A 15,559-nucleotide genomic window follows, 5' to 3' on the forward strand; every position below is an offset into this window, starting at 1 on the left:
GAAGTTCAAGTACGCGCTCTGCCCTCCGGGGCAGGGCATGGACAGCCATCGGACGTGGGAGATGCTGCTGCTGGGGGTGGTGCCAATCGTAGAGCACTCGAGGCACCGCGCCTCCTCTCGTGGAGGCGCCCACCGACCGACGGCGTCTCTTCACGCCCCCCGCTGCGAATAGGATGGACTTCATGTGGGACTCTGGCGACCTGCCGGTGCTGGCCGTGCGAGACTTGCTGAAGCTGCCGTCGAAGGCAGAGCTCGAGGCGCTGTACGACGAGAAGTTCGGCTCGAAGATGGCGCTGTTCAAGCGCGCGCGCCTCGGCCGGCAGTTCTGGCTGGACAAGTTTGAGTCCTTTCGCCGTGGACACCTCGCCGGCGGGGCGGGTGCCGCAGGCGAGGCGAGGAGGCGGTGCTGGCACGGCAAGCCGCACTGGACGCGGGACGAGGCCCAGAGCTATTGTGCAAACAACGGCACCAAGCACAGCCCAGGGCAGAAGTGTCACTGGTCAGGGCACCAAAGATGAACGCGCTCTCCCTCAACGGACGTTTTCACTGGCCATTTCGAGGGGTTTGATGCATGATAGTAGAGCCGCATGCTGCCGATGAGAGACGCGGCGCGATGGCACGACTTGTATATGTGTGTCTTGAAGAGGACGCATGGGTGGGACGGGCGGTCGGGGAGGGACGCGACGTGTCGGGTGGGCTAAGTCATACCCGGGTTGCGGGTAACAAAAGAGGAATACGATTGGACCGCACAGAGACGAGCGAGTTCGCGCTGCGCCATGCGCCGTCTCCCCGCCCCTGTCGCCTGTGGCAACGAATTTTCGCCGTCGTATGATCACGGGGCAGTTCACCCTTGGGGACCCGCTGTCCAGGGACGACGGCGTGATCTCCCACGGTGGAAACCGGAGGCAGAGGAACGGACGAGCACAACGCAACATGAGCTGGCGCCAATGCCACGCCTCGTTGCGATCGGGGTCGTGGCAGTCGCCTGCTCGCTTCTCTTCTGCGCAGCGCCGCCTCTCGTGGCGGCAAAGGGCTGCATCAAGTCCCTGGCTCAGTGCGAGACCAAGCTGAGCGACAAGGGCGGAACTTCTTGCGGAACTTCTGACCAGCGATATGGCCGCCTTGCCCGAGAAAGGCTGCATCGCACAAGAGCGGCCCTGCGCGCGCCTCTTGCACGCGCCGCCAAGCGAGTCGCATTGCGAGTGAGAGCGCGAGAGCTGTTCTCCTTAGGCAAGAGGCGAGCCGTGCGCTGCTCGCCACTGAGTTTGGCGCGGCGGCGGGGGCCCGCACTGTGGAGCTGCGGCTGCAGCTGCCGGGCTGGGGTGCGCTGAGTAGTAGCGCCGCCGCCGGTGCTGGTCAGACGTCCAAGGGCGGGCCTGCCGTCGTACCCAGGAAATGGCACGCTACGGATCGAGCTCGCGGCGGACAATTTGATGCCAGTCTCGGTGTTGTACTTTCTGAGGCAGGTGGTCGGACTAAATCTCGGACTCTGTCGCCAGCCGCCGCGCCCCTCTCTCTTGGCTTATCACGCCACGCGCTCTCCCACCTCAGGTGCGCTCCGGGCTGTGGACCGGCGCCTCCTTCCACCGCAACGCCGGCCACGTGCTCCAGGCTGAAACCCACTCAAACGAAGTGAGATCCCCCATGAGGTCTCCGCCACTCCGCATCACGCCCACCCGTAGGCCGGCCTCGCGCACAAGGCGGTGCCAGCCGAGCTGCGCGCGAGCGTGCCATTCCAAGAGTACTCGCCGTCGCTGCCGCACGAGAAATTCACCGTCGGGTTCGCAGGGCGGCCAGGCGGGCCGGACTGGTACATTTCAACGGTCGACAACACGCGCAACCACGGGCCGGGGTCGCAGAGCCCCGACGCCGCCCTTTTCGGAGAGGCAGACCCGTGCTTCGGCAAGGTGGTGGCGGGCTTTGACGTCCTTGCGGCGATGCGAGCGATGGCGGTGCGACAGCTTCTGCCCCATACAAAGTTGAGACTGCGAGAGGGTGCGGCAACCGACATCGCCCGCCTTGGGCCATAGGTGCAGCCGGGCGGCTTTGGGATGCTGATGGAACCGGTGAGAATCCTCAGCGCCAGGGTTTTATAGCGAGTGTAGCGGCTTCCCCTACTTGACGAGCCCCGCCGGCCCCTTCGTTCTGTGCTCTCTCTTGTTCGCACGTGCGAGGGAGTTTTGTTGTAGAACTCTCTTTTTCATACCGTACTCAGACTGAGCTCTCACTGTCACTCCTAACGCGCCCTCTAACCGCCCTCTAGCTCTCACTGTCACTCTTAACGCGCGGTTTTCCGCGCTACCCCTGTCTTTGGGGATTAAGACTTAAAAGTCTTTGCTTAGCTGTTTTCCCGCGTAACAGGAATGTCCGATTTTTTGTGTGGTAAGGGGACCAGCCCACCGACTCCGACTGTCACGCATCAAGCCATCAGTTTCTCTTTCAGGGGGGTGGCCTTCCCGTGTGAGGCGCGGTAAAGCTGAAGGGCATGGCCGCGAACGCAGCGCCCGACTCGCCGTCGAGAGCGAGGGCCGTGCCGGGGGCGGCCGGCGTCGGCGGCGGCGGCAAGTCAAAAGCGCGTGGCACCTTCTCCGGCGGAGCGCTCGAAGCTGGCGCCGCTGCGGGGGCCGCGGCCACTGCAGCCGATTCGGCGTCTAAGATGAGGCCAGCGGAGCGGTAGACGGGGGCAGAATCCTCGTCTGCCTCCGCGCTCACGCAGACCACCACCGTGCCCGCCGGGTGGCTGCCGCTCACGGGAACCGCCAGGTGGATGGAGCCAAAGCCAGCAATGATGTTCGTCTCCGCGCTCGTGCCCTCGCCGATGCGGATCGTGTCGCCGACCGCAAACCCGCCCTGGCTGGTCACTTGCAGCACCGTGGCGCCCGGCTTGGCAGCCGCGGTCAGCGTGGTCGACGCTGCAAAGGCAAAGTCCTTTCGGTCCAGCCGCTGCTTTGCAGCCTGCGCCTGCGCCTGCGCCTCCGCCGCCTCGGTGGCCGCCGATGCGGCGGACTCGCGGGCGACGCTGCTCGCGAAGGCCTGAAAGGCCGCCTGCCCGGCCGCCTTTTCGCGTGCGACTTCCGCAGCGAGTGCGTCGCCCGGCTCCTGCCCCTCCACCGCCCGGCGTACCACGTCAGCCGAAAAGTTAGCGCCCGTCTCCTCCGCTGTCAGGCCAGAGAGGTCGACGTCGCCGAGGGCCTTCTCGACAGCAGCGAGGGTCTCGGAGACCGAACCTCGCACCGAAGCCACCGCCCCCGTGAGCGACCCTCTCGTCGACGCCGCGTCGAGGTCAATGCCCACTCTTTGCGCGACACTCTTGATCCAGTCCGACCACCCGAGATCCTCCTCTCCCGAGGCTCCGTAGCGGCCACTTGTGAGCTCCTGCCGTAGCCTCGCGATGATCTCGTCACGCTGGGACTTCTCCACCGACAGCGCCCGCACGGTCGCCGTCGAGGCCGCCTGCATCGCCGGCAAAAACTCGTCCTCCGCCCACGCGCTCGACGAACGCTCGAGCTCGACGTTCTCCCTGAGCTGGGCGATCATCTCGTCGCGCTCGTCGGCGGAGTCGGGCGAATCGGACGCCGGCGCCGCCTCGCGCACGTACACGGTCCGGCCGCCGCTCGCAGGCTTCTCTTTCAGCAGCTCGTCCTCCATCTTGCCCAGCGTCTTGACGACAGCGACCGCCTGCACGGCGCGAGCCTCGCGCTCGGCGGCCTCCCGCGCCCGCTCCGCCGCCTCGAGCCGCTCATTCTCCTCGGCCAGCTTCAGATTGATCCACTCGAGCCCCTCCGCCTTGACGGCGGGTTGAGGTTGCCGTGAGGGAGGCGGCCGTGAGGGAGGCGGCAGCGAGGATGGGAAGGGGTGAGAGCGGTCAACGATGAACGAGCAGACACGAGGGGCGTGGAGGGAGGGAAGCAGTGGGGTGCGAGTCAGACAGGAACGAGAGACGTTCAGAGCACACGGGCCACGCCACCTTGGCCTCTGCAGCGAGCGCGCGCTTCTCGTTGATGTGCGTTCGATTGAGGGTGGAGACGAGCTTCTCGTTGACGGCGCGCTGCTTCTCGCGCTCGTAGTGCAGCTGCTCCACCACCGCGCGGTGCGGGTTGTTTGCCGCCCACACGGCGGGCCGATGATCGAACCCGTTCTCGAGGGCGACAGACATGAGCAGTGGACGGGCGAGGGGCCGACGTCGTCGGATCGAACGCGGACCGGAATCGGACGTCCTCCCGCATGGACGTGTCGGGCCTGGGAAACGGCCGCTGCAAAAAAGCGGGAGTAGCAATTCTGGAGAGCCATCCCGCATCCAGGCGCGCCGAGGAACAACCCCTTCACGGACGACGTGCCAGACGACAACCAACGCTCTCGAACCAACCAACGCCTCCAACGCAGACAGAGAAAAATCTCGATTTCGTGCCAGCCTTCGCCGGGCGGGGGGGCGGGAATCCCTTCCTTCTCCTTCTGCTCAGGGCTCGCCGCGCCGAAGATCTTCCCCAGAGAATGTGACGGCGAGCCTGTTTATGCTACAAGAGGAACTCGTTAGCCTCTTGCGACCCAGGTTCCGACCCTCTGCGTGGCCGACTCACACAGCGAGCCTTCCTGTCTCCGTGCTGCCGATTCATCGGTCGTGCTCAGTCAAGATATTGTAGAGACCGACCATATGCACAATATCTTGACTGAGAGCTAAGCCCAGTTCGACGATCGGCAGCCTCACCGCGGGTCGCGCCGCTGTGCAGCGAGAGCCAGGCTCGCCCGGCGATGGTGACCAGAGAGTGCTCAACAAATACCAGAAAAAATCAGGGAGCCTCAGAGAGTGCCACTGCCATCACCCAGGCCGCGGGAGCTGATCGGCTGCGCCGAGGACAGCTCCCTTGGTGTGCTCCGCGGCTCACCAGTGTGCGCCGCGGCGCCGTCCAGCCACTTTGGCGGCCAGCCACCGGTCGAGTTCTTCGACTCTGGAGGACAGAAAGGTACCGTCTGAAAGGTATTTTCATGCTCTATTGACTGGCGAAAAAATCCCCCGCAAAATGTTTTCACAGCGGGCGTGATTCACACCGAAGCATGAGTGAAGCATCGGGTCGCAAGAGGTTTAGCTGATAAAGCGTACGCGATTTCACAAATGTCTGCTTCAACTACGACAACTCGCCACTGCCAATAACATCCGCCGACGAGACGTCGTCCGTCACGCTCGTCAACCAGCGCAGCAAGGCAGCGTGCGTCGCGGGCCAGTCGTTCGGCTGCGACGGCAGCGGGCGCGTGTGGGCGACGCAGTGCCGAGGCTTCTTCCGCTGCGGGGGCGAGAACGACGCGCGCTTCGGGTGCGGTTTCCCGGCGGGGCAGGCGTACTACACGTGCCAGTGTGCCGCACGCGCGCGCCGCGGGCGCAGGCGGGCCGTCACGCATCGCCACGGTGCGTGCGCCGTGACGTTGCTGGAGCAGCACTCCCACGCGGAGTGCGTGCCGGGCACGACATTCGGCTGCGATGAATCGGACGCGTCCGGGCGAAGCGTGTGGGTGCAAGGCTGCCGCGGCGTGTTTCGATGCACCGGCGACGCCTCCTTCCACTGCGGCTGGCCGCCTTCTCCCGATGCGAAGCGCCGCTTCTCGTGCAGCTGCGACCGGCGCGACGAGGTGCTACCGGGGTGCACGACGAGCGCGTGCCTCCGGCTGAGAGCGACGGTCAGCATCGATGCCGACCTCCCGGCATCGGCGGCGCTCGTCGTCGTCGGCGCGCACCATTTCGGCGGCGACGCGAACGACCCGGTCTACGAGGCGGTGCGTCCCGTCGCGTGGTCGAGCGTGCTCCTCGTCGAGGCGAGCCCGCTCGTCTTCCGCTCGCTCCAGGCGCGCGTAGCGGCGACGCCACGGGTCGCGCGCGATCGGCTCCGGCTGGTCAACGAGGGCGTCTGCCCCCACGCCGCCGGGCGGCGGCTGCTCCCGTTCTACTCGATGCCGCAGCTCGGCGGTCTGCCGGCGTGGGCGTCCCAGATCGGCTCGTTCGACGCCGCCCACCTCGAGGGGCACTTCCCGCGGCTGGCGCAGCTCAGCGCGAGCGCAACCACCGGCGGCGCCGGCTACAGCGTCTCGCGACTGCGGGCGAGCGTCCAAGTCTCAAACGTGAGCTGCGGCTCGCTGCTCGACCTGCTGCGCGGGCAGCGCCTGCCGCGGCCGGGCCTCCTGATGATCGACACCGAGGGGCTCGACTGCGAGATCGTCGCCTCGCAAGACTGGGCGTCGGCGGCGTGGTGCGAGCTGAGCCCGACGGTGCTGCTCTTCGAGTGGAAGCACTGCACCGAGGCCTCGTACAAACTGGCGCGGCGCGCCCTCGAGCGCAGCGAGTGCCGTGGGTCGCGTCCGCTGCCGCCGTACCGTCTCGTCGTCGAGGACAGCGAGAACACGATCTTCACGCGGCGGCCGCGCGAGTTTTGGAGGGAGGAGATGGCGAGGCAAGGGGCGCAAGCATAGCGTGATTTCTCTCTCGGTCGCTCAATTTCAGTACGGTAGGTAGACGGCACATGCGGCTCGAGGCAGTAGGCCAGCTGTGGGTACATTTTCACACGGGGCTAGTTGCACCGGTGGGCGGCCGGAATGGTACTCAATACGCATTTTTTCTTTTTCTCGCGATATATACATATATGACCTGGCCACCAGTGGCCACACACACGGCGCCGCTCGAGCGCCGCCTCGCCGCCGCCGCCGCCGCCGCCGCGCACTGTCCCCTCCTCGACCTCCCCACGGACCTCCTCGTGCGCGTCCTCTCTCGCTGCGACCCCGCCGACATCGCTCGCGTCGCGGCCGTCTCGCTCCTCTTCTTCGCCTCGCTCGCGGAGGAGGGCATCCGCTTGTGGGCGCAAGAGCGCCCGCGGCTACGAGCTGCCGGCGCAGCCAGAGGACGAGAGCTGCGCCGTGCGGTGGCTGTGCTTCGCTGCGCTGCTGCGCGAGTCCAACCCGCCGGCGAGGGTGGCCGCAGGCGAACTTCACAGCCTCTTCATTGACGGCGAGGGGCGGCTCTGGTCGTGCGGCTCGGCGCCGTCCTACCTTCCTCCTCAGCCAGGGCTGCTCGGGCACGGCGAGGGCGTGACGCAGCTCAACACGCCGACCCGCCTCCCGTCGACACTGGGTGCGCGCGCCGTGAGCGTGGAGGGAGGCGCGGTGTGGCGGTGGGGGCGCAGCCGAGCCAGACACCAGCCGGCGCAGCGTCGTCAGCGTCTCGCGCGCGCGGTGTGCGGCGTGGCCGCCAGGACGACGCCGAGGAGGAGGAGCAGGGGCGGCAGCAGCAGCAGTCCGGCGACCAGCGCAGGGACGGCAAGCAGAGCGCCTCCGAGCAAAGCCAGGGCCCGTCTCCAGAGGCGTAGGGCGGACAGCCCGCCGCCCGCGCCGCCCGCGCCCGTCCCCGGTGCGAGCAGCCCGCTCAGCGGCAGCGGCGTGGCGGCGCAGCCGCCCGCGAGTGCCGGCGCCGCCGGAAGGTTGGCTACGAGCAGCGAGAGCGCCTCCCACGCCGCCGATAGCTGGAGCAGCCCCGCCGCCGCCGCCGCGCGCGCGTTGTGCGCGGCGAGCCTGCGCGCTGAATACGCCAACCTCAGGGCGGGAAGGCGGTCTGTGCAGAGTCTTCCGACGGCGGGAAGCACGCACAGCCTCGCCCTGACCGCCGACGGCGCTGTCTGGAGTTGGGGCGATGGTTGCTTTGGTCGCTTGGGCCACGGCGACGGGCAGAGCCAGCTCCTGCCGAAGAAGGTGGCGGCGTTGGCTAACCAGCGTGTCGTCGCTGTGTTGGCTGGAGGCGGGCACAACCTCGCCCTCACCGCCGACGGCGCTGTCTGGAGCTGGGGCTCGGGAAGCCAAGGCCAGTTGGGCCACGGCGACCAGCAGGGCCAGCTACTGCCGAAGAAGATCGAGGCCTTTGCTGGCCAACGCGTCGTCGCTGTGTCCGCTGGGGTCTTCTACAGCCTCGCCCTCACCGCCGACGGCGCTGTCTGGAGCTGGGGCGATGGAGGCTACGCCCAGCTGGGCCACGGCGACGAGCAGAACCAGCAGTGGCTGCCCAAGAAGATCGAGGGCTTGGCTGGCCAGCGCGTCGTCGCCGTGTCGGCAGCACACTACTGCCCTCGCCGTCACCGCCGACGGCACCGTCTGGAGCTGGGGCCGCGGGGCCGAGGGCCAGCTAGTGCTAGTTGCTGCGTATTTACCTGTCTTGTGTGTGTGTGCGTCACGCAGGAAAGCAGGATTGTTGAATCATGACAGTGGACAAAGCAGCTACCAAGATCCAGGCGCTGGCGCGTGGCAACTCGGGTCGTGCTCTGAATATCGAGAAGGTCGACTGGCCGGAGTTCGAAAAGAAGGCGAAGGAACTTCTCGGCGTTGAAAATATCGACAAAGTCAAAGACGCGAACCTGGAAATTCTTGTGAAGGAGGGCATATGCTCAAGCGCCGTGCTCCAGCGGTACAAAGCCCGTCGCGATGCAAGCATTTCGGCTGGGAATGACGAAAGACAACAGAAGTTAAGAGAGAAAAAGCTTCCGCTTCCCGAGTTGCCAAAGGGGATGGAGCTATCGATGGACAATTTTACCGCTTTCGAGGCTACGGCTAAGGAAACGTTACGGGAAGTGAGCCTTCCAGAAGACAAGACACAAGCCCACTCGATAAAGTTTGACGAGCTCACTGGTGCACACTGGATGTCAGTGGCATGTAATTGCCTCATTTTCAAGGGCCGCACCCTCAAAGACTTCAACTCGAATGGTGGTGATGCTGCTGTGGAGCCTCTCTTCACGGTCCCCAACGTGTACTTCAATGACAATCACATCTTCCAGCCTGCTCAGATTTCGCTGATAGCTTTCACGAGTGCTACTACAGAATCACGGCACGTGGACCGCGCTGCAATGATGGGCGTGGAAGCGTCCGCCTCCGTTCAGTCGCCGTGGATCTCTGGATCGGCATCATTCGGCGCGAACTGCAGCAACAAGAAGTTGGAGAAGGGTGAGTCGGTGACGACTACCGCTACATATGTCTTTCCGGTCGGGTACTTCAACCTGCCAACAGATTATCACCATGCGCAGAAATTCCCTATCAAGATCAACCCGCAATTTGAGAGCGACGTCTGCGAAATGCTCGATCGGAAGTTGAAGGGCGACGCTCTCAGGAAGGCAATCCAGGCAAAGTACGGCGATTTTGTTGCGCTGAAACCGTTGGTTGGGCTTGCTGCGTATACCAAAGAAACAAAGGAGACATCAAAGGTCCAAGATTTGGCTGCTGCTGCGCGTCACTTTGAAGCGGCCGTAGCGGGGTCGTTTGCATCAGCAAGTGCAGCTGGGAAGGAGAAGTCGAAGGCTGAGACGGGAATCGGCACCAGCAAATCGACGTACCGATTCACATCGATTGCGGGCAACCTGCCCAATCCGAACATACCTGGAAGCCTCGCCAACGAGCGCCGTGTGCCGAATGCTTGGCGCCTCGTCCACATGGGAGACCGGCTCAAGCCGGTGGTCGACTTTCTCTCTCCTACTACCCGAGCGCGTTTGGACAAGGCGGCGCCTACGCAGGAAAAGGTCCCGGCGGAGGCGGCGTCCAAGTTACCACCGTGGGCGTTTGAGGGCGCAGTCGTGAAATGTGGCGATGCGATCTACAAGATTGAGAAAGGGAAAATGCGCCACTACGACTGCTGGGGAAATTATTGCAGTTGGGGCCAGCCAAAGTTGAACTACGAAGGTAACGAAGTTGGTGCGATTCCTAATGGGCTGCCCATGCCTTGGAAAGATGGAGCAATCGTGAAAAGTGGCAATCCGATCTACATGATTAAGCAGAATAAGAAATGCCATTTTCCTTCCTGGGACATCTATGCAAGTTATGGACTTGGTCATGGCTCATGGGTCTACGACGGACCAGATGTTGCAAGGTTGGCTGACGGGACACCTATGCCAAAGAAGTAAGATTGGACTGCTCACGGTGATCATCGCAACGATGAACGATTTTTCGAGCTGGGCGATGGTAGTTCGCGACATCAACGATTGGGCGGGTGTGTGGCAAATCGCAGCTGGAGCTGCAGGGTGCTAGAGACCATCTCAGCCCGAGTTGCGGCGTCGACGAGAAGCAGTGATAGAGTGAAGCCCTGCGCGGACACATGCGTGGGGTGGACCCTGCTTCGCCTTCGGTTGCACCGTAATCCGCATCGATCTACTGTACAGTGCGAGGCGTGGCGATAGAAATCGGGGCGTCGGCATCCAGCAGCCGATTTCTGTTTCGGCGAGGGAAATCGGGCGAGCCAGCAGCCGATTTCTATAAGCGATTTCTGCCAAAATTTTCTTCGGCGCTGCGCGCCGGTCACTATACGGTCTAGATACTAGTACACTAAAAGGTTGCACTGAGATACGAATTCAATCCTCCCGCTTAACCGTCCCTGAACCCACTAAATTGCGTCTGTACCCACGCGGCAAACATTCATTCATTTATTTCGTGTGTGCGTGCTCGCTCGTGCGCCGAACCAAGTTCTGCTTCAACAAACCCGTCGAGAGGCCACGTCACGCCGGTGTCCCCTTTTTCTGCATCTTTGTGGGTGTGGCAGCCCACTTTGCCAGTCCCTAGAGGTGTCTTTGACATTTGACTTCGATGTCTGGTGGGGGACGATTTATGTCTGGTGGGGGACGCAGGTGCTCAAAGGTTGCGGGCGTGTCACCACTCGCGCCTTCGCTCCCGACACTGGGTTATGCAACGACATGCCGAAAAGGGAGCGATCCGCGGCGCAGGCACGCGCTGAGGCCGTGTATAGACGCGCCAATCCGGATGATAGGGGCGATCGGGGCCGTGACCGCAGGGCCGAGAAGGTCGAGTACAGACGCAGACTCAAGAAAACGAGAGCGGAGGCCGCCGCCCTCGCGGTGCCTGACGCTGCTCCTGCGGCTCTCGTTCCCGTCCCGATTCCGTCTACCGTCCCTCGGCCACGGGCCCTCGGCCAGCACGGCAGGGGCCACCTGCTCGTCGCGAGGCAGCCGAGCTTGGCACTTCCGCCGCCCCTCGCCGCTCTTCCACCTACAATTGCTCCTCGCCTCGTCGCTCCGATCCCGCCTTTGGCGCCGACCGCGAGCCGGTACGGCGGCCTCGCCCTGCGCGACATCGCCTTTGGCAGCAGCCAGGGTCGCCTCGGCAAGGGCGGCCAAGGCACCGTTAGGCTTGGCCGCCACTACGGTGGTCGTCTCGCGGTGAAGCAGCCGCTGCGCGCGAGCAGCGCCTTTGCCTCCGAGTGTCAGATCGCGGCAGCACTACACCATGAGAACATCATCTATGTGATGGGCTTTGCATGCGCCCCGCGCGAGACGCCGTTCCTCGCTCTCGACTATGCCGACGCAGGGACTCTGGGAGATTTGTTGATCGGGGATCAGAGGGGCGAGAGCCGCTCCCTCGGCGTGCAGATTGCAAGAGCAATGTCGTACCTGCACACGCGATCTCCCCCCATCGTGCACCTTGACCTCAAGCCATCGAACGTGCTGCTGTCGGCGCGCTCTGAGGGGCTTGTCGCTAAGCTGTGTGACTTTGGGCAGGCGAGGCGACTAGCCGTTGGGGCGCAGCTCTCGCACTCAGGCACGCCGGGTTGGCGGGCGCCCGAGCAGGTGCGGGTGGCCCGCGACTTTGCAGTCGTGCCGCTTTCGCGTGGCACCGACGCCTGGTCGCTAGGGTGTGTCCTGGCTGCGCTCGAGGCGCCGTCGGGCGTCTGCGACCCGTACCACTTCGCCACGGGCGACGCGCCAGGCAAGTGCGACTCGCGCCTCCGACACGAGCTCGACGCAATCGTCGCGAACGGCTTCACCCGCCCGTGTGTGCCCGATGAAAGCCCGCTTGCAGGTGTGGTCAGCGCGTGTACGCACGCCCTGCCTAGCGAGCGAGCGACGTGCGCGTGGGTGCGCGCCGAGCTCGAGCAGCTTCTGCTGCAGCCGTGAGCGCAGAGAGTGACGCGCGAGTGACGGGCGAGGCCGATTGTCGATCTGGTTGGTGCCATGTTTTGAGGGTGTATGAAATCTGTAATTGTCAAATGACACCCGGCTAGGCCGACACAGCCCCCCTCCCCCACTCGCCGCGCTCACAGTCTCGCACAAAATAAACAGCCGGGAGCCGGGCGTCGGGTCGTGTGGGCACAGCCTCACACAGCCTCAGCAGACACAGCCTGCGCGACGAGCCGGCCCGCCTAGGCAAAGGGCGAAAAGCAGAGGATCGCCGCATTCACGCCGTTGCGGCGCGACGGCGTCAGTCCCTCCGGCGTGACGGGCGGCGCGGTAACACGCGCCCGTTTCTTGCCGCCGGCGTTGACCGGAGCGGTCGAGGACGACGCAGCGGCAACTACGCCGTTGACGGGAGCCGGGCTCGGCTTCGGCATGCGCGAGAAGAATTTGTGAAGTGTCCCATGCTCGCTCGCTGGCGAGAGGGCCATCAGGCGCTTGAGCGCATCCTCCTTGTACTTGGTCACCATGTGGGCCGGGAGGTCTCGGGCTGAGACGACTAGCTGAGCCCAAGAGAGAGCCGGGAAGGAAATCAAAACGAGAGAACTATCACAGTCGGTAGGTAAAAAAGAAAATCAAACAACAGCAGAGAGCAAGAGAGAGCCGGGGAGGCAACACAGCCCATCAACAGCCCAGCACGAGAGAGAGGAGGTGACTGCCCACCTACCTGAGAGTGAGAGAGAGAGCCGGGGAGGCAACACAGAACACAGCCTGCAGCCCATCAACAGCCCAGCACCAAGGCCGTTCGAAGCCCCAAATCGAAGGCCCTAAAAGAATTTTCGAAAAAAAACTCCCTCTCTGACCTTACTCTCTCTTCCTCGCACAACACTGGGCGTTGTAAAACTCTCTTCCTCCCACAGGCCCTAAAAGTGATCTGATCACCCGAATACCACGTTCGGATCGCTCCTCATCGCAAACCCCGTCAGCAGTCCTCCTCCGGGAATGTACGATAGAGCTACATACAGTGTAAAAGAAACCGACGCAAAGCTTCCTTTGCGCCGCGGTACCTAGCCTCTTCGGACCCGATGCTTCACTCATGCTTCGGTGTGAATCACGCCCGCTGTGAAAACATTTTGCGGGGGATTTTTTCGCCAGTCAATAGAGCATGAAAATACCTTTCAAACGGTACCTTTCTGTCCTCCAGAGTCGAAGAACTCGTCCGGTGGCTGGCCGCCAAAGTGCTGGACGCGCACACTGGTGAGCGCGGAGCACACTGAGGGAGCTGTCCTCGGCGCAGCCGATCGGCTCCCGCGGCCTGGATGGTGGCAGTGGCACTCTCTGAGGCTCCCTGATTTTTTCTGGTATTTGTTGAGCACTCTCTGGTCACCTTCGCCGGGCGAGCCTGGCTCTCGCTGCACAGCGGCGCGACCCGCGGTGAGGCTGCCGATCGTCGAACTGGGCTTAGCTCTCAGTCAAGATATTGTGCATATGGTCGGTCTCTACAATATCTTGACTGAGCACCACCGATGAATCGGCAGCAGGGAGACAGCAAGGCTCGCTGTGTGAGTCGGCCACGCAGAGGTCGGAACCTGGGTCTGAAGAGGCTAGGTAGGGAGCCTTGTGGAAGCGCACCTTGCATGGCCGCCGCCGCTGGCTCCGGAGCTGCAGCCGCCGTCGAAGCGGAGCTGCTCTCGCTCTGGCGCGACCGGCGCGAGCCCGGTGCAATCAGCGGCGCCGGCGACCGCCTCATCGCGCTGGCAAACAAGCCCGGCGCGCTGGACACGATCGAATTCCTGCTGCCTCAGTTTGCACACATCCTGATCCACCTCTCGGACGACATCCCCGAGGCCGAGAGCCTGGAGACCTTCGTGCTGGCCGTGTCGCAGATGTCGACCCACATTGCGCTCCAGTTCTTCTGGGCTGTGTACACCGCGCTCGAGGAGAACGCGCCCAAGCGGATGGGGCACGCTGGCGCGCCGACCTACTCGCGCTGCGCGCGGCTGCTGCTGCATCTGGAGCAGTGCGTCGTGTACGGCGCGGGCGGCCAGCCCAAGCCCTCCGACATGGACGCGCTCATGAGCCAGTGCGTCAAGGTGGCGGTGCAGTCGTCTTCGCACGACGGCAGAGGGCTCGCCAGAGAGGCGAGCGGCACGCCCTCGCCTCCTTCCCTGGCCCCTCGCTCTCGTCTCTCGCCCGCTCCTCCCCCCTTCCCCATCGCCGCTCCCTCTCCTCGGGGCGGGGAGAGAGCGAGCGGCCGAGCGCAAAGCGGCAAAGGAGGGCGCCGCGCTCTCCGTCTCTCTTTCGGCCCACCCTCCCTTCCCTCCCTCCCCTCCCAGTCTCTGAGCGCGCTCTCCCGCCCCTCGCCCAGGACACCGTCGTCCTCAAGGGCTTCCTGCGCAAGCGCGGCGGCGGCACCACCACAAAGTACTCGCGACACAAGTGGACGCAGCGCTGGGTCGTCATCAAGGAACACCTCCCCACGGACCCCTACCCCCTATCGACCCTCGCTGTCCAGATCCGCGAGCGGCGTGCACGCTGAGCCGCCGCCCCGCCGCCTGGCACCGCAGGACCGGATGCTGCTCTACTACTCCTCCCAAAAGGCCTTCGAAGCCAACCGCCCGCGCGGCTCGATGCAGCTCGCCATCGCAGAGCTACTGCAGCCGGCGCGTTCCGACACACACTTCCGACACACTTCCGACACACTTCCGACACACTTCCGAGGACGCCCCCCCCCCACACACACACCCCACACCCGCCACCACCACCACCACACCACCACCACACCGCCCGTCCGACCCACGACACGTTGGTGACGCGTCCGCCCCGACGCGTCCGCAGGGCGACGGCGGGCACGAGCCCCGCGAGGCGAGACACTATTTTGTGTTGCGCGACCGGCAGTCGGGCATGAGGATGGAGTTTTGCGCGCCGTCGGAGGAGGTGGCTCTGCAGTGGATGACCGTCGTCAACATCGCCATCGCCATGCCGACGCCGCCCGGCCTCGACGCCTCCCAGCTCCGGCTCGACCAGCTGCAGCAGCAGCTGCAGCCGAGTCTCTCGACGCCGCGCCTCTCCGCCCAGCACTCGTACGAGTCGGGCAGCTCGTTCATGTGCTGCAACTCCGGGGATGCCGTGACGGACTCCGCCTCCGCCGCAGACGGGGCCGCTCCCGGCTCAGCGCCGCCGTCCGCGCGCCTTACCGACGGCGAGTGCATCCGCAAGTCCTTTGCGTCGGCCGTCTCGCAGTCCTTCGCCGCCGCCTACTCCAACCCGGCCACGCCCGTGCCGCCGCGCGCCGCCGCGGCGGGCGGGCCGCTCGACTCGGCCGCGGAGGGGGGCAAGGGGGGCGTCGGCCCGCTGCTGCAGGAGGGGGAGCGGCAGCGAATGGTCTACTCCTTCTTCACTGCGCAGCGCGACTTTTTGCGCTCGCTGACGAACCTCGCCGAGACGCTTCGCCACTTGGCCGCTGACGAGCGGCAGGAGGCGCTGCAGCCGAAGCTCGACGCGCTCCCGGTGCCGCAGATGGCCTACTTCCCCCTCTCCTCCTCCTCGGAGCCGCTCCGCACCATCCTCGCCTTCCCGCGCCACGAGTCCTTCGTCTTCAACACAAAGGCACAAAACCACACCAGCACCGTCGCCCCCCCCCCCCC

At 64.6% G+C, this 15,559-nt stretch overlaps 2 protein-coding genes across 2 annotated transcripts in view; both read left to right on the forward strand.

Moving 5' to 3' along the window:
- Window positions 1-10,697: 10,697 nt before the first annotated feature.
- On the forward strand, window positions 10,698-11,915 carry EMIHUDRAFT_247045 (hypothetical protein; the record flags this gene model as incomplete). Its single annotated transcript, XM_005765640.1, has 1 exon — window positions 10,698-11,915. The coding sequence occupies one exon, from the start codon at window positions 10,698-10,700 to the stop codon at window positions 11,913-11,915; it is 1,218 nt and encodes a 405-aa protein (XP_005765697.1).
- Window positions 11,916-13,528: 1,613 nt separating this feature from the next.
- Window positions 13,529-15,559, forward strand: part of PI4K1 (phosphatidylinositol-4-kinase) — a 3,979-nt gene continuing 1,948 nt past the window's right edge. The window contains exons 1-5 of the mRNA XM_005765641.1: window positions 13,529-13,861; window positions 13,961-14,053; window positions 14,281-14,379; window positions 14,480-14,575; window positions 14,751-15,521. Coding sequence (XP_005765698.1) covers window positions 13,550-13,861; window positions 13,961-14,053; window positions 14,281-14,379; window positions 14,480-14,575; window positions 14,751-15,521 — 1,371 coding nt within the window. The 5' untranslated portion in view covers window positions 13,529-13,549. The remainder of the gene's footprint in view (window positions 13,862-13,960; window positions 14,054-14,280; window positions 14,380-14,479; window positions 14,576-14,750; window positions 15,522-15,559) is intronic.

The sequence above is a fragment of the Emiliania huxleyi genome (assembly GCF_000372725.1).
Source record: "Emiliania huxleyi CCMP1516 unplaced genomic scaffold EMIHUscaffold_545, whole genome shotgun sequence".
Lineage (NCBI taxonomy): Eukaryota > Haptophyta > Isochrysidales > Noelaerhabdaceae > Emiliania > Emiliania huxleyi.